Source organism: Girardinichthys multiradiatus, chromosome 5 (genome assembly GCF_021462225.1).
Source record: "Girardinichthys multiradiatus isolate DD_20200921_A chromosome 5, DD_fGirMul_XY1, whole genome shotgun sequence".
NCBI classification, from domain to species: Eukaryota; Metazoa; Chordata; class Actinopteri; order Cyprinodontiformes; family Goodeidae; genus Girardinichthys; species Girardinichthys multiradiatus.
In genome coordinates, this window is record NC_061798.1 from 8,307,786 (window position 1) to 8,327,199 (window position 19,414).

The following is a 19,414-nucleotide window of genomic DNA, read 5'->3' on the forward strand; positions in this document are numbered from 1 at the left end:
GCCTGTTAGGTTAATTGGTAACTCTAAATTGCCCTTAGGTGTATGAATGAGTGTGTGCATGGTTGTTTGTGTGTTGCCCTGCGATGGACTGGCGACCTGTCCAGGGTGTACCCTGCCTCTCGCCCATAGACTGCTGGAGATAGGCACCAGCTCCCCCGCGACCCACTATGGAATAAGCGGTAGAAAATGACTGACTGACTGACTGACTCTAAAGGTAAAACTAAATGATACTGTAAATTCAGATCCCATCCTGATTAGCCATCAGTGGGTTGTTTCTTTATGTGACCTGGTAAGGAGACTTTCAGCAACACTGAAAACAGGAGCAGGAAAGAGAAATGAAATACTCTATTATATTATACTATTATAATATAATAATAAATTATACTATTATTGGTGCCTATTTTAGAAATCACTGTACATTAAAAGCATGAGCTTTTTATCCGTGTCCAGGTTAACAGCTGGAAACAAACTCAGCATACTGTCTCCGCAGCTTCTGCTACTGTAAGAGATCACGGTTTGGACCAAGACCAAATAGTGCTTGGTTCTACAATTACACATGACTAAAGCACTGAAAAATGCTACATTGATCAGTATGTTCCCAATAGTTCAAATTGTATCATCTTTCAATCATCATCCGTTCTCCATCAATAGATTTTGCCTTTGATGCTGTTAGTGAACAAAGCTTTTACAGTGTTACATCATCAATAACATGTTAGTCTCAAGCTGCCTGTGTAAGGAATTAGAGTCCTACTGTTGCTTTAAGGCTTTTAATAATTTGATGATTACAAATCAGTGAAGCAGGTATCAGCGTTCACTCAAAATACAAGACATTAGAAAGAAGAACATGTGTTCACTCATGCTTATAGAACTTGTTGTGAAATCAAATTGGCTTACCTCAACCTATACTCTCTTTATATGTCTTATAACAGGAAAGATAGAAGGAAATGAAAAACAAAAAGGCCCAATCCTGGAATCCCTTTTTCTGCTGGAACTTTAATTTACCCTGGCTGTTGATTACCCCGAGCATACTTGAGTTGCCATCACTGGACCCGGACCTCAACCCCTTGAAAATCTGTGGTCAGATTGGAAAAAGGCAGTGGAAGAATGCAAACCCAGGAATACTCATATACTGGATGCCTTTGCCCATCAAGAGTTAGCTAAGATTTCTCAGTAACCCTTCAGTGTGTCTGTGTATGAATCTTCTTTGCAGCAACTCACAACAACGAAATGGTTCTCTGCTATGTACTAAAGAAATACAACACAGGGCATGGAGGACAAACATGAAAGAAAAGGGAAAAAAATGCTTCTCCTGAAACTTACCATTCTCAAATGGCAATGCATATGTTCAACTAACTAATTCTATGTGGTATTTGTGAAAATCAGGGTACTACAACTTTACATTACATACCCAGTAAAAACTATCTAGTTACTTCATACAAATTAGACAAGTGAAAGTGAAATAAGTTGTAGGTAACTGTTTTCAGCCAGCAATGTTTAATGCTGGCAAAAGACAATACTATGCCCTAAATTAGGCCTGAAGACAGACTTTGTACCAGAATGATTCAGTTCTTTGCACACTATAAGCCCATATTTGATACTTCTGTAAAACATTAGTTAGACATCTCCATTCAAGATGACATCCTAGGATTTTCATACTCAGTCAAGACCATAAAGTAGATTGCATCAACCGGACAGAGCAACCCCAGAGGATTTTGTTTTTTCTCTAGGATGGCAGATTTAGATCCATCCACTTGCCTGTCGGTTGAATCTACTGCTGTATCCGTCAGCAGAAACATTAAGGCATGCTGACACAAGATAAAAGGCCCACCAATGCAGTCCCACCATCAATATGAGCTCAATATAGAGACAAATGAACAGGACTTTAGGATCCTCTAGCCTGGTCTTTGAGTTAAGTGGAAACAAGGCCTAATTAGATTGCAGAACTCTTCCACATTCAGGACTGGCAGTGTGCAGTGCATGGTCAGCCTATACCATTAAACTTAACTTGGAAATGTTTAAGCAGTGTAACACTATGTAACATTTTTTGCAAGTATCAGTGTAAAAAATTATGTCTCAATCAAAGTTGTGGAGACTTTCTGTATTTGTATGGTTTTAGACAAAATCTTTGACTAGAATGAATGAAAGTTTCTATACTATACATAGTTAATTAGTTCAGTTCCAAGTAATGTTTACAATAAAACACTTTGTAAATTTGTTAATTTGTAAATCTATATAGTTACTAAGACCATTTAACTCATATTAAAAATAAACAAAGAATTGTGATTCAGGTATAAAACGTTACTGATATGGTAATAAATGTTTCTCTGACATATCACTTATGGTCTAACCACCTGGTCCCAAAACCATTACAGTCTTTATATAATCAAACACTAAAAGTGTTTCATAAGAAGTCATATGTTTCCATCATTGTTCAGCAGTCAAAAAATTTAATTCAGCTTGGAAAACATCATCAAGTAGTCAAATGCTTCTTTAATGTATGAGTTGTCCATGCTCTGACTTTCAGATAAGAACAACTTTAGATGAAAAAAAAAGTGCTGTGAGAAGCAGTTAAGTTGGTTCTCTGGGGAAAGATTCTTTGGGTCAGCCTTCCCTTCTCTTCTTTGAAAAGACACACTAACTTGGATCTCTATTACGGTGACTATTGGAAAACTAGAAACGTATAGTTGATCTAAATCTCATTTACAGAAAGGACAAAAGAACAAAAAACTTTCTCAAGTAACTGTTTTGCTTTTACTCTATTTTGTATGTGGTTCTTTTAAAAGAGAGTTTTTTGTTTTTTTTATTTGTGTGGTTTGTTGCTAATGGTAATTAATATTAATGAGAGCTTGTAAATTTTGAAAGTGTTAAGTTTTAAAAATTGTTTGATTTTTATATTTGTATAATGTTTATGTTGTCTCCATGGTGACTTTAACGCTTGTCCAGGGAAAAAAGATGAAAAATATTTTTTTTTACATCTTCAAGTTTTTCATATGTACTTTACTTTCGTTGTCCATCAAAGGTAGCTAGAAACTTGGGTATCAGATGACCAGCTGAACTTTAAAGATCATGTTGCCTCTGTCTCTCCATCATGCTGCTTTGCAGTGTTAAAATAAGTATGTACCAACCCAACACGCCACCCAGCTCCTCATGTAGTCTGTGGTCATCCCCCACATTGACTACTGCTAGCCTGTGCTGTGAAACCTCTGCGGATGGTTCAGGACACGGCAGCGCATCCGGTCTACAATCAGCCTCAAAGGAGCACACATCACCCCTCTGTTTGTTGAGCCCCATTGACCTGTCAGCTAGTGGTGCCTACACAACGTTCAAGACAATCTCGACTGTTTGCATGTCTAGTTCCACGATGGGGGATTTACCTACCAGAACAGGGGCATCCCTGTCTGCTACCAAGAAACTATTGAATACCCAGTTCTTCAGAGAGAATCTGAAGAACTCTCTTGCCCAGAGTGGAGTTTAAAATCTCACTAATTGTCTACAAAGCACTTACTAGTAAGAACTCTTATTAAATCTCCAATATTCATCAGTGCTATACATAATTAAGACCTTTAAGACCATCTGAATCAAACCTACTCTCCATGCCAAGAGTCAGAACAAAACGTGCTGAAGCAGCCTTCAGTTTTTATTCTCCAAAATTATGGAATAAGCTCCCTCCATACTGCAGGACTGCTCCCACCCAGAGCTAATATAAAACATGGATGAAATCCTTTCAATTTGCTGTTGCCTCCTCTTAATTAAGTTTTTATTTTCTTTTAAATATTTTGTTACTGTTTTTATATGTCTTATTTTAAAGTTTGTTTTTATTAACTCCTATGTATAAGAACTTTGACTAGCCATTGGGCAAAATATGCTAGTTATTTTGTTTTGTTAGCTTTAATATTAACTGCAATGTTATATTTGTATGTTGCTTCGGATTAAACAAAACGTCTGACAAGATGAAATGTGAAAAAAAATTTCTGACAGGTAAAGCTAAGATGTACTAAATATTGACAACAACTGAATCAGGGACAAAAACACCAACCAGCTAGAAAGTTTGAATTTATTGTTATCTTTGTTAAAGCTGGATATAAACATAGATTCTTGCACCAACACAGCAACTTTCCCAACCACAAGTCTTATGACAGTTCTTAATGTTTGCCTAGTTGATCCATCCATAATACAGCCCATACCAATATATCAGGCATACCTTTCTGTTGGACACCACATGTTACATCTTGAGTTCATTAAAATCAAAATGTTTAGGGAGGCTTTTGTCATAATGTGTAGATGAGCAGGACCAAAATGCAGGCAGGAGGATGGGAGCCGCATGGTGAGTCAACAATGATTTAACAATAATTGATCAACACTTACAGGCAGGTTAACAGGCAAGAACACTGAGACAAGGAACTAGGGAGATATGCAGTAAATTCAGAGAACAATGAAAAGCAGAGAACTTAAATACTGAGGGAAGTGGAGTGTGAACCAATGAACTGGAGAGGAGTTAATCAGGAGAATGTAAGACAGCTAGGGACCAGGGAACCTAAACAATACAGAGGGAGAATGACTAATTAACGTGATGAACATGGAGAGCAGGGAGGTGACCAGAACGCAAGAAAACAATGACTAAAATAAAGAACATAGGAGGATACCAGATATATCAGGATATATCTAAACACATTTAACACACGAAGAAACAACATTTATCAGAAGGAATCTAAAAAAACCTGAGCAGAAAAGCACTTGACAGGTTTATTACAAAAATAAAGTAGACAATCTTTTTAGAATCTAACTATTACTGAATTTTACATTTGTGTACAAGTGTATTAGATTAAAATACAAATAATTTTAATAAAATTAAATTTTAATTTAATTTCCCAAAAATCTTTTTTAAAGTGCATGAAAAGGATGCATAAGAGGTAAGGGGAGGTACACTGACACGAATTCGATCTAGACATGCAATTTCCCAATTCAGTTAAAGCTGTGACACGACTGTCACATTGTTCAAAGAAAACAAGAAAGATGTTGCTTTGTTCCAAGAACAAAACTCACCCTTGAAGCTCTTTAACAGACATGGAGATCTTGAGGTTGTGTCCCAGCACATGGAGGGCAGTCAGGATGTCGGCCCACTGGACCATTTCCCCTAGAGGTCCCCCCTTCAGCACCTTTGGGCTGAAAACATCCCCGGATTCTTCTGTGAGGAACCCCACATGGACCAGGATCTGGACGGAGGAAAAGTACATACATTATAATCCACTCTACAGTGTTCTACTGGTAACGTAAATTCATCAGGGCTGTTCAGAACCTATTGAGCTGCTATTGTAAATTGTTTGCTTGATAAGACTGAACATTTTTCACTTTTCAGCTATTCAATCTTGAGGATCATGCACGGCAGAATGCAAAAATAAAATGTTTAAGATTTTATGATGCGGGTGGCCTTTGTTTACACTAAGCCGACAGGGAAGGGGACAGAGACAGAAAGAGGAAGACGTGCTGAGGGAGTGGAATCCAAGACCGCTGTGTCGACAAATAACAGCCTTCATATAATATGTAAGTTAAAACGATGGTGAGGTGAATTTACAGGGTTTCCACACATTCTTCTTTTCAGTGGGAATGCACAATATTAACCATTAACAGATGTTTCACAAATGGTCAGGCATTTAAAATGCAACTTGCAAAAACCTTAATCTGAAAAGAAGGAAGGAAGGAAGGATGGAAGAAAGGAAGGACGGAAGGACAGATGGACAAATGATGAATAGCTCAACACATGGTTGTAGGCATAATGGACAAAGACAAATGGTTGGACAAGTTGCTGGATATATGGATGGATGTTAGATGGACAGGTGCAAGCACAGATGGATAAACAGATTTGTACATGAATTAAGGAATTGTTGCATGGAGGGACAGGGCAATTGTTATATCTTCATGATGGAGGGAGGGATGGAGGGAGGGAGGGATGGTTGGATAGATGGATGGAACAATTAGAAAATGCGATGTGGAATACAGTCTGGAAATTGAAACATTTTCCTATATTCTATCCAGACCTGGAAAATATTATCAAACTCCATATTTCTTTCAGATTGCATAGGTTTCCTGAATTGGTTTCCAATTTAATTGTTATGCAAAGGAAAAGAAGAACGAAGAATGTAAACCACATACAAAAACATTTATGGTGAGTACCCACGGCATCTAAATCGACACGAAGCCCAACAACAGACGCTCGCTTGTTGTTTCAAGATGTAAAGGAAAAACACAACAATGACTATAATAGAGTTTTGAAATACTTTGTTCAAAACACCCATCCTTTCTTTAGACCACATTGCAGCCTAGACATTTCCCTGCAAATTAAGGCCCCTTTTAGCCTTTTTTATGTTTAGCCCAACTAATTTGTTGCCTCCTTAAGGCTTCATATGATTTTAGTCACAGCATCTGATGTTGTATCTAGATATGGGTGAGTGGGTGTTTATTTGAAAAATTCCATTAATTAAATCTGCGGTGCTAATCATTTCCGTAGCTGTCCTTCATAGTTTCATTTGCTTGCTCTAGCATTGTCATTCTAAATAATGGTATCATTGTTAAGACACAAGACGTCGCTAGATTAGGGTTTAGAAATAAACCAATGCTAGCTGAAACATTGCAGTCTGAGAGCTGAATGAAAGTAGCTATTTTGATGATGACTAGTTTCATTTATTCCAGCACATTCAACTATTAACAGTTTCTCTCCCCCCACTGCTTTGTTGACACTTTGAAATCCCAGCATTTGGAACCTTCAGTCCAGCCATGCTGACATATTGCTTACTGCCTCTATTGTTCCAAGCAGGTCTCTGAGTAGCTGCAAAAATATTTCACCCAAGTGTCATGACTTTGGAGTGATCGATACCAATCTCTTGGTCTAAAATGTAGTTGAGCGTTTAATAAAATGGGATGACTTGTGACCCTGAAACATCTCCTGTTTGACAGTTTAGTGGGTGCATCATTATATGTCAACAGCACAGATAGGCACTCAGCAATGTACTTGTAAACTTCACAAGTGTGAGGGGCTGTAATTTGGTAATGTTCCAAATGGTTTCACTTCCAATTTGCAGTGGTCCTACTTTAGAGAGATCCCAGCTTTCTTGCATGTTTCTAAGTCTAGAACCTTGCATCCATGTATTTCCATATGCTTATTCAAAGCCAGGAAACATACAGCAGGTTATGCTCAACAAAAATCCCATAGCTGTAGTGCCTTGACACAGACTTCCATATTGAGTGGCATTTTTGCCTATATTGTGCAACTATCTAATTAAACCACAGACTCTTTCAGGAGGATGCTCCTTCTTCTCCTCTTTATGTCATTAATATTTTACTGCTTGAAGTATAACATAACATTTCGTCATGTTAAATCCACAAATGCCAATGCATTTATCAGATTTTTTTTAAGAGATCAACACAAAGAAGCACATTTATATTTATCCGCCTTTACAGTGACACCGTACATCAAACCCAGGGTTTCATCATACCATCAATCCTTACCAGGGTCCAAGTTTTTGATAAAGAAAAGCTTCCGCACACTATGATGTTACCTCCACTAGGATCCACCAGGATGGTGACTTGTGATGGCAGCTGGTTGCACTCAAGTTTATGTAGGTCAGAATAGAGCATCCAGTTAGAGGCTTCACTTACCCTGTATCAGGGTAAGCGAATATATAAACAAGGGCATGTCATGCTGGTTCGATTTTTAGTTTTAAAAAAGCTTTGAAAACCATGCATCATTTTCCTTCCACTTCACAAGTATGCACCACTTTGTGCTGTTCTATCAAAAAAAATAAATTATAAAATACATTAAAGGTTCTAGCTGTAACATGAAAAAATGTAACAATGTTACAACATCATTTCCAATGATCAAAACTCAGTACTTTCTTCCCACCTTTCCAATGAAAAAGGGTTGGCAGCCCACCAACTATCAATGTCTGGGGAAATTTTAACACTTCAAACACAGAAATTAAATAAATTAAAAATTTCATAATTTCATGATCATAAAATTTAAAATCTATATTTCCAAAATAACAGGCCGCTGTGTCACAAAGCACTCTACATGAAAGGTCAGGTTGTTTCTAAGCATAAAAACAAGTGTCACTACAACAGATAATTTACATAGATAAGCTAAAGAACCAAATGATAATACATGGTGGAATAAAGAGGTTGAGTCTTGCATTTTTAGTTGACAACTCTGTCAATGTTACTGTGGTGAAAATGTATGTGTTGTTCCTTTATTTATACCACTGTTACCAATAAATCCCAATAAAACCCTGGGGCTGCATGGTCATTTAAATACCAGGCCAGATCAACATAAAATGAATAATAACTGCTCTTTTGGCTTCATTTCAAAATATTACAATTTTGTTTCCATGTGCTTCAATTTCAGCTTAATTAATTTGGAAAAAAAAAACATTTAAAAATTCAATTAATCATCAAATTGTTACAATTGTCATGACTCAAGCCTTGAATCTGGAGTTTTAACTGCAACTGGACATCTTACTTAGTTTGGGATTGTTGATTGGAATTAGTTTGGGATTGTCATCAACAGTCTGATTGATCTGTTGTCATATATGCAGGGAGCTTTGTTCAGTACATTATGAATACTACCAGGAAAAACCATAAAACACTGAGTCATTCTAAAGTTGGCTCATCCACAAAGTTGAACAACCTTTCAAACTCACAACTCCTTTGATTTAAATTAGTTAATTCTTATTTTCTAGACAGTGCAAACACTTCTTGAAAAGTTAAGGCTGTGAGGACCCGTGTAATAGAATAATCTTCTTCTTTTAGAAAAAGGATGTCTTGGTTCTCCACGTGCTAAAGGAAAGGCTGAAGTTTATTTTTAGCATTGAACACAATTTAAATTTTTTTCATTATTAGTAGATTTCAGTTGGTCATTTCACTCAGTTAAGATTTTCAGCTAAGACTTTATTGTGAAAACTACTAATTTAACTACTTGAATTAATTTCTCAGCATGGCATCAAGTTCGGCAAAGCCTGTTAATGACTCTCTCGTTGAGTACAAACAGGAATACCTCCAAAACAAGCAACACTGTGGGCCATTCCATCCCAGGTTGCTGGTACGTGATTCAGGTCAAAGCGAAGAAGAGTGGCAAGGGAAGTCTTTTTATAGAGGGTAAAGTGTTTGCAAGTGGGAGGAGGTTTCACTCTAACAAGATTACTTGTTAGAGTGAGACGTTTTTGAGTCATTAGCCATTGGCAGCAATGTGTAACAAAAAGTCCAACTCCGAGAGGCACAATAAACAATAATGGGTTTACAAGAATGAAAATATTTTATCAACATTTTTAGAAAATTAATAATTCAAATGTTTTGTTTTTCCACAAATAATAAAAATATTGCACAAATCGTACAAACAAACTGTGTTCTAAATGTTGGACCACTTGTTTGCTGAATATTGGACCATTTGCACGTTGCTGGATGCCACTATGCCTTTCCGACGTCATCGGCCATTTTGTACCGCAGGATAATCTGTCCTACAAACCCCAGCAGCCACTGCAGCTGATATGACGGGGCCGTCCCAGGTCTGACGTCACAGGAGGCAATATAGGAAGGCGGACATTTGAAAGAAACTGCTTTTCACGCTGGAAGCCGGACCAGCAACTGAAGCGCATCAATTTCTGGAGGAGTCCCAAGTGGATTTCATTTATTCTCCTTCGTTGGTCAACGAAAAATTCATGAACGAGGTTTCTGGAATGAGAAGGCCAGAAATTTCACTTTGCCGATCGAAGACGTGAGTTTAACACGTAACCAAAACCACAGAGTTTCAAGGAGACGCAACTTTCTCTCCTTGCTTGGTTCTAGTCGACTGCTGACGGTCAGATCATATTTTTCCTTTTCGCCAAGGAGGCCAAAGGACAAAGATTGACCGCTCTTCCCGAAGTTAACTGTGGAGGCACATTAACTTCCAACTTCCCCCCTCCTCCTCTCTCCCTCTGCTCAGAAGGAAGACTTCAACAAAGTAAAACCCATCCTTTTTTTATTTTTATTTCGTTATTAGGAATAGCGTGGGCAGGATAGAGTAGGACATTTTAGTGCAATTACAGTCACCATTTAGAGTCTAATGTGTTCTGAATTGTATGTGCATGCCATTGTTTTGAAACTTGCTGGTACTTTCGGAGACCGCCGTGTCTCGCAAGTGTGTCTTTACCGTGCAAACACCTGTGCGCAGGTGCCCTGTGAAACTGAACTGTTATAATAACCTCATGGGGAAATTCACCATTTTCTTTTTCTTCAACTTTACTGCTTACTAGCTTGCCGCCAAAAGTTTTATAACTCTTTGTGTGCTCACCCCCGCCCAGAGTTGGGGGATGTTTTATGACTGTGCATTTCACTGAGCTACACTTTCTGGCGGGCTGTGCTCCCAAAGCTTCGTTCAACACCATATTCCCTTGTCATATTATCACTTTGGCCATAATTGCTGGTTGATTCCATACACACCCACTGCTGTTTTGCTTTATTTTGTTTAGTTAGGTATTTTACCCCTTTTTGTGTAGAACTTTGCATGTTTGAGTAGGTGAAGATTATTAAATCGGAAGAGCGGATTGTATCAGGCTGTGATTTAATAAATATTCACATAAATAAAGAGAAGGTGTTTTGTGTTTATTTTGTGCAAGAGTGATTTGTCAGTCAAGATAAGGTTGAAGTTCCCCACGTTTCGGTAGAAACGGTTGATTAAACAGTGACATCTCTGGTAATAGTTATCAATTATTACCGAGTATTTAACGGTTGTAATTATCAAAGGCGTTGAGCCACAATTACAACACCAGAAGACATCTCTGGCTTCGATTCAGAAATGAGAATTTTGGTTAAGAAATAAATGTTCTCAATGTTAAGAAAGAAATTTTGTCAAATTATGATTGTTAATTATAATTCTTGATAAATATTAATTAATCGATAATTATAATTCCAACATAAACAATCTGTAGTTAGCTTAAACAAATTTTTTAGCTTGTGTAGTTCAAAAGTGGTCATAATGGCCACAAAAACATAAAAAAATGTTTTCTTTTTTTATTTTATAAGTAGAATAAAGGTAACGTGAATTTCAAAATGTTCTATAAATAATTGCAATTCAGTGTATGATTGTCTAGCTCAGGAGTCTTCTAAACAACAGATGATAAAATGCATTCCTGACTAGTTTTCAAAATAATAGGTATTTAGATATAATCGACAAGAAAAATACACAGCTCAAAAAAATAAAGGGAACACTTAAACAACACAATATAACACCAAGTAAATCAAACTTCTGTGAAATCAAACTGTCCACTTAGGAAGGAACACTGATTGACAATCAATTTCACATGTTGTTGTGCAAATGGAATAGACATCAGGGGGAAATCTTTGGCGATTAGCCAGACACACTCAATAAAGGAGTGGTTCTGCAGGTGGGGACCACAGACCACTTCTCAGTACCTATGCTTTCTGGCTGATGTTTTGCTCAATTTTGAATGTTAATGGTGCTTTCACACTCGTAGTAGCATGAGACGGACTCTACAACCCACACAAGTAGCTTAGGTAGTGCAGCTCATCCAGGATGGCACATCAATGCGAGCTGTGGCAAGAAGGTTTGCTGTGTCTGTCAGCGTAGTGTCCAGAGCTTGGAGGCGCTACCAGGTGACAGGCCAGTACACCAGGAGACGTGGAGGAGGCCGTAGGAGGGCAACAACCCAGCAGCAGGACCACTACCTCCGCCTTTGTGCAAGGAGGAATAGGAGGAGCACTCCCAGAGCCCTGCAAAATGACCTCCAGCAGGCCACAAATGTGCATGTTTCTGCACAAACGGTTAGAAACCGACTCCATGAGGATGGTATGAGGGCCCGACGTCCACAAATGGGGGTTGTGCTCACAGCCCAACACCGTGCAGGACGCTTGGCATTTGCCAGAGAACACCAGGATTGGCAAATTCGCCACTGGCGCCCTGTGCTCTTCACAGATGAAAGCAGGTTTGGCAGTGGGTGTGGGGTGGCATTTCCTTGGAGGGCCACATGACCCTCCATGTGCTCGCCAGAGGTAGCCTGACTGCCATTAGGTACCGAGATGAGATCCTCAGACCCCTTGTGAGACCATATGCTGGTGCGGTTGGCCCTGGGTTCGTCCTAATGCAGGACAATGCTAGACCTCATGTGACTGGAGTGTGTCAGCAGTTCCTGCAAGATGAAGACATTGAAGCTATGGACTGGCCCGTCCGTTCCCCAGACCTAAATCCGATTGAGCACATCTGGAACAACATGTCTCGATCCATCCACCAACGTCACGTTGCACTACAGACTTTCCAGGAGTTGGCGGATGCTTTAGTCCAGGTCTAGGAGGAGATCCCTCAGGAGATCATCCGCCGTCTCATCAGGAGCATGCCCAGGCGTTGTAGGGAGGTCATACAGGCACGTGGAGGCCACACACAATACTGAGCCTCATTTTGACTTGTTTTAAGGACATTACATCAAAGTTGGATCAGCCTGTAGTGTTTTTTTCCACTTTCATTTTGTGTGTGACTCCAAATCCAAGCCTCCATTGGCAATAAATTTGATTCCCATTGAAGATTTTTGTGTGATTTTGTTGTCAGCACATTCAGCTTTGTACAGAACAAAGTATTCAATGAGAATATTTCTTTCTTTCAGATCTAGGATGTTACTTGAGTGTTCCCCTTATTTTTTTGAGCAGTGTATATTCATTTGCATCAAAATCATTATAAGCTGACTAGTTTACATCTTCTCAAGTTGTCGCCCTTATTCAGACAGCAGCACTTCAATAACACAGACACTGCGACCCTCCCTTAACTGCAGCTCATCACCAGAATATTCATTGCTGAGCAAATTAACAAAGAACATATCCCTTAGTAGACAGTTCCATTGGCTACTACATGGTAAAGAGATGAAATAACCAGCTCATCTATATATTATTCCTCTGTTGAGCTGTAAGGGATTTAGTTGCTAATGTGGCAAATAGTAAAGTGAGTAAACGTTAACAAATGGTGGAAGCAGACTGAAGCTGAAAATTATAGCTGAAACTAGTCAGAACCCTTAACAACCCACCCTGCTGTAAAACTGTAGTTGATCACCAAAGAAACATCACCAGAAATGCAAACTGAACACTGCCGCTGCTAAATTCTTGGTATGTACCAGATTCTTGTCTACACTGTAAAATGTTTTGTATGGACCCCTTCTATGACTGAATTCAAGGTACAGTGCCTGGCAAAAGTATTTTGCAAGGCGCCTTTGCTTTTTACCAATTTTGCTGAATTCCCATCTGTAATTGTATTTTATGTGCTGGATCTCCACAAAAAATAGTCTACGTTGGTGGAGTGAAATGTGAAAAAAACAATTTTTAAAGAGAAAAAACAAAGAAAACATCATGAGCATATGATTTCCAGTTTGTTTGTTTTTTTGCTATGAAGCCCCTAAAATGTTCAGGTGCAACCTTCAAAAGTCACATAATTTGTGAAATTATCAAAATCTTTGAAGTTCCCCCAGAGCGCCATCAAATCCTACATTTTCAAATAGAAAGCACAAACCTGCAAAGAGGGGGTCACCCACCAAAACTCACAGACTGGGCAAGAGGGCATTAACCAGAGGCAGTGCAGGTGACCAAAGGTAACCTTGAAAGAGTTCCACAACAGAGACTGGAGTGTCTGTCCACAATAAGCTGTACACTCCATGGAGCTGGACTTTATGGAAGATTGGCCAGAAAAAAAGCCATTACTTTTATTTACTTCTTTCAGTTATTAGGAAGGCACATTTTAATTTGTCAAAAGGCATGTGGGTGACTCACCAAAAATATGGAGGAAGGTCCTCTTGTCAGAGGGGAATAAAATTGAACTTTTCAGCTACCAAGGAGAACACAAAGTCTGGTCCCCACAGTGAAACATGATGGTGGCAGCATCATGCTGTGGGGATGTTTTTCAGCAGCAGGGACTGGGAAATTAGTCCAGGGTTAGGGAAAAATTGATGGTGTTAAATACAGGGATATTCTTGAGCAAAACCTTTGTCAGTCTGCCTGTGATTTGAGACTGGGACGGAGGGTTCACTTTCAAGGAGGTCAATGACCCGAAATATACTGCTAAAGCAACACTCAAGTGGTTTAAGGGGAAACATTTGAATGTGTTTGACTGGGCTTGTCATTGCCAGACGTCATTTTAATTGAGAATGTGTGGTTAGAATTGAAGATCGATGTTTACATGTGGAAACCATCTAACATGAAGGAGTTAGTGCAGGTTTGGGCAAAAATGCCAGTAGCACGATATCGCAAGCTCGTAGACGCTTATCCAACGCAAGAAGAGGGGTTGTCATTTATTATGCACCTCAAGGCGACTTCAAGTTCCTGGTTGCATCTTTCTGTCTGTCCATTAGATTGGGGGTGGTATCCAGACGAAAGACTTACGGAGGCACCAAGAGCTTTGCAAAACTCCTTCCAAACTTGCGAGATGAACTGCGGGCCTCGGTCAGAAACAATGTCCAAAGATATGCCATGGATGCGGAAAACGTGGAGAACCAGGAGTTGGGCAGTCCCCAATGCAGACGGAAGCTTGGGTAAAGGAACAAAATGGGCTGTTTTAGAGAATCTGTCAACAACAGTAAGGATGACTGTGTTACCATCAGATGGCGGGAGACCAGTGATGAAATCAACGGAAATGTGGGACCAGGGGCGGCTAGGGGTGGGCAGAAGTTGAAGAAGACCAGCAGGGGGTTGATTAGTGTTCTTGTTTCGAGCACATGTAGGACAAGCTGCAACAAAATCTTTAATGTTGAGGTTCATAGTAGGCCACCAGAAATACCTTTTGGTAAATGTGATCATACGAGTCCCCCCAGGATGACAAGTCAATTTATTGTTGTGCACCCAATCCAGAACTTTATTGACGACAGAGTTGGGAACAAACAGCTTGCCCACTGGGCCAGTACCTGGGTCAGGTTCGGACCTCTGTGCCTCCCTGATGTCCCTTTCAATGGCCCAGGTGAGGGCGCCCACAATACAAGAATCCGGTAGGATGGAAGCTTCAGTCTTGAGTTGGTCAGAATGAGAGAACTGGCGAGAGAGAGCGTCAGGCTTAATGTTCTTGGAACTGGGTCTGTAGGAGATAGAAAAATAAAAACGAGCAAAAAACAGAGACCAACGGGCTTGTCTGGGGTTAAGTCTCTTGGCATTTTGAATGTAGGAGAGGTTCTTATGATCAGTCCAAATGAGAAAAGGACTTCAGTACCCTCTAACCAATGCCGCCATTCCGCAAGCGCCAACTTGATGGCTAAAAGTTCACGGTTGCCCACATCATAATTTTGCTCTGCTGGAGACAAGCGACGAGAAAAATAGGCACATGGATGTACCTTATTGTCCAGAGGAGACCGTTGAGAAAGAATAGCCCCTACTCCAATGTCAGAAGCATCAACCTCTACAATAAATTGTGCACATGGATCAGGATGGGTCAATATGGGTGCTGAAGAAAGGAGAGGAGGTGAGTTGAGTGACAGGTGCAGTGACCTGACTGTAGTTCCTTATAAACCTCCTATAAAAATTTGCAAATCCCAAGAACCTTTGAAGTTGCCTGCGATCAGTTGGAGTAGGCCACTCTGCCACTGCCTTGGTTTTCTCGGGATCAGTTCTGTACCTGCCTGCCTCAAAAATAAAACCCAAAAAAGACACAGATGTGACATTGAATTCGCAATTTTCGGCTTTAACAAAGAGTTGATTCTCAAAAAGCCTCTGGAGTACTGTTCTGACATGCTGGCGATGTTGTTCTATGTCCTGGGAAAAAATCAAAATGTCATCCAGATAAACAAAAACAAAGAGGTTGAGAAAGTCACGAAGAACATCATTAATAAGAGCCTGGAAAACAGCGGGTGCATTAGTCAACCCGAAAGGCATAACCAAATACTCAAAATGTCCTAGGGGGTTTTGAAAGCTGTTTTCCACTCATCACCCTCTCGGATCCGGACCAAATGGTAAGCATTGCGCAGGTCGAGTTTAGTGAAGATCTTGGCAGAATGTAATTGTTCATGTATGGAATCAATAAGTGGTAGTGGGTATTTATTTTTAATAGTGATTTGATTCAATCCTCTATAATCAATACAGGGTCTCAATGTGCCGTCCTTCTAACCCACGAAGAAGAATCCGGCGCCAACAGGGGAGGTAGACGGACGAATGATCCCAAATGCTAAAGAATCCTCAATGTCCTCTTTCATGACCTTTCTCTCGGGTCCGGAGAGATTAAAGAGTCTGCTGGATGGTAGCGGAGCGCCTGGGAGGAGATCAATAGAGCAGTCATAGGGGCGATGCAGAGGTAAAGAAAGAGCCCCTTGTTTGCTAAACACAGGTGTGAGATTGTGGTATTCAGGTGGAACTTTGGACAGATCAACAGGCTCAGAAGGTTTGAGTTGTTTGATAGAGTGAGAGACAGCAGTTCTTAAGCAGTTCTGGAGACAGAGATTACTCCATCTCTCTACTCTGCCCTCCACCCAATTAATAGCAGGATTATGTTTCTGCAACCAGGGAAACCCCAAAACTAATTGTGGAGAGATGGAAGAGACAACAAAGAACTCACCCCATTCATGATGGTTACCAGAGGTGATGATGTGAAGCTGAGGCACTTTAAATCTCACTTGAGACATGGTTTGACCAGTGATGCCAGTGACAGAAAGGGAATGGTTGAGAGGCTGAGAGGGTATTTGAAGTTTATCAACCAGATCAGAAGAAATAAGATTCTGTTCAGCACCAGAATCAATAAAAGCGTCAACAGGAAACTTCTCTTGGCCAACAATAATAGTGACCGGAAAACACAGACGAGAGACAGGGGAAGAATGGGATATGCTCATCAAAGTCCTCTGACCTATTGACGAGCCCTCTCTTTTCCCTTCTTGGGGCATCTTGTGATAAAATGTCCTCCTTGTTCACAATATAGGCAAAGACCACCCTCAAAGCGACGTTGTCGTTCCTCTGGGGAGAGTCGAGTGTGACCAATCTGCATCGGTTCCGGTTCCGGTTCCGCAGATCCCTCTGAAGAGGAAGTGGGTGCGTCGAGGAAAGTGGTTCGAGGCGCCAGAGAGTGCTGCCACTGTGAATTGTAGTTCCTTTCTGTTTGTCTCTCTCTTAGACGGTTGTCAATGCGGATCGATAGGTTGATCAATTCATCCAGTCTTTCGGGTTCATCTCTCAAAACCAACTGGTCCTTTACTTGATCTGCAAGGGAATTAACAAAAATACCCTTGAGTGCCGCTTCATCCCAACCCACCTCCTGCGCTGCCACCCGGAAGTCGATGGCGAACTCAGCCAACGCTCTCCTTCCCTGTTTGAGGAAGAGTTTCTTCTTAGCCGCTGCCTCCTGCTGGAGTGGTTGATCAAAGACTCTCTTGAAGTGACTGAAAAAAATGGCATAACTAAGAGACTCAACAGGGTTAGATGCCAAATAGACGTGCGCCCAGCGCAGAGCAGATCCCTTTAGCGAGGTAACAATATAAGTAATTTTGGAGGCAGCAGTAGGGAAAAGGGAGGGGGAACGACTAAATGCTAATTCACACTGGAGAGAAAAACCGCCAAAGTTATTAGGATTACCATCAAACAGTTCAGACGGACGGAAGTCAGGCTCTCGGATCACAGAAGATAGAATTGTGGGTGGCTGAGGATTCTCTAAACGAGCTGGAGGATTGGAAGAGGCAGGTGAGAGTTTGGTTATGATTTCGCTTAAAGCATGAGCAATACCACCAAGTTCTGTGAGATGAGAATCCGTAGTCCTTTGTTGTTGCAGTAGCTGTTGAAGCATGGTTTCAGTAGATTGTAGGCGTTCCTTTAAGGAAGTCTGTTCATCATCTGAATTGTTCTTCGACATGTTAGATGGCCGGAACATACTATCATGAATTGCTTAGATAGTCGAAGTAGAACAAAACCAGACTCAGCACACAGGATAAGATGGTAAATGAGGTTTATTTCTACTGTAGACTTTGTTTAAGGAATCTTGAGCTGGAGTTGTCCAGAAGACAGAGGAGGAGGAGGTAAACCCAGGAATCCAAGGAGAGAGAGAGAGAGTACTGGTGATGAGAATATTGACAGTGCAGTCCTTAGGAGGGAGTATTACCAGATGTTGGCAGGCAGATAGGCAGGTCGACAGGCAGACAGGCAGGCAAACGGATAGGCAGAGAGACAGGAGTCCACATAACTGAGGTTATGTTCCAGCAAAGGTCTGTATCAGCAGCTACCTTAAGAAGCCCATGAGCTCATTAGGAGAATGCGTTGCAGCTGCAGACAATGAGCTGCCAGAACCAACCAGAAGGGGAGGAGCAGAGATCCTACAATAATATTTTGTGATATGTATTAGAAAGACTCCTGTGCCTTCAAAAAAGCTTGCCACAGTAACAGAAATGGTATGGGGCATTTTGTGGTATATCATGTGGAATATTTTAGATTTGTGACAACCCTAGTCTGGACTCATCAATAATTTGTCAAACAGGCCTTTAGTTTTGTGCTAAAAGGAAACCACGTAGCAGATGCTAATTTTAGCAACATTAGTGGTTACTCAGTCAATCCAAGAACTACCTCCTCTGCTACCTAAAAACAAGACTTCTAAATGTGTGTCCAGCTTAAAACACTGACCTTCATATCCAGGTTATCATGAGAACAGCTTATACGTCAACAAAAAAAATAACATCCTGACAGCAACTGGACAGTGGTTTGCATTACAGACCTCAAGATCACAACATCTTGTGCCAAAGATCTCACAATATTAAACACCCATTTGGAATAATAAAAACAATAATACATTTGCTGATTACATGCACGGCCTGCCTTTACAGTGTTTAGCAGATTCACTGAGTTTATTTGATATTTTATTTATTCTTAGACTGCTTAAAAGGACAGTAAAATATGTCTATCTGGTGTGTAAATGGTGCTGAACCAATGGGCCTAAGCAGGCGCGTCGTTGAATCTGGACCTCCGGGGCTTGAGCCTTAATGTTTTGTCAGCAGCCCCTGATCAAAATGAGACTATTAAAAGTCAGAAGCAAACTGAATTCATCCTCAACTGATAATCGTGTTAAATATGCATCCCAAGTGTACATATTATCAATCCATGTTGACTTTTTTTATTTGTATTTGTGTGTGCATTATTTTCGATATTTATTTTTTATATATTCATTCTGCTATGCTGGGCATGTACACATTTGCTCTCCATCACAGCGGTGTACATCCCCAGCGTCCTGATCAGAGGAGAGGTCCTCTACACAAGGACTGGAGCCTCTATTCTGACCTGATCTCTCAGACCTGGAGCATATTTGGCAAAGGATCAGAAGATCTGGTCACTACACAGGGGAACACAGTGCCAGCCGCGGTTCTCACTGAGCCCACAGGAGGATCCACCTTTAGGGGTGGACACATTTGCTCACAGTCCGTTGCCGTAAATGCTCCTTTGCGGTTTT

General features: G+C 40.4%; 1 protein-coding gene across 4 annotated transcripts in view; it reads right to left on the reverse strand.

The window, feature by feature from the left end:
• Nucleotides 1–19,414, reverse strand: part of LOC124869096 (alpha-1,6-mannosylglycoprotein 6-beta-N-acetylglucosaminyltransferase B-like) — a 259,990-nt gene that overhangs the window by 128,917 nt on the left and 111,659 nt on the right. For all 4 annotated transcript variants that reach the window (XR_007038482.1, XM_047366831.1, XM_047366829.1 and 1 more), the window contains exon 8: nt 5,044–5,213. Coding sequence is in view for 3 of the 4 variants with exons in the window: in XM_047366831.1 (XP_047222787.1) it covers nt 5,044–5,213 (170 nt within the window). In the remaining variant the exon portion in view is untranslated. The remainder of the gene's footprint in view (nt 1–5,043; nt 5,214–19,414) is intronic.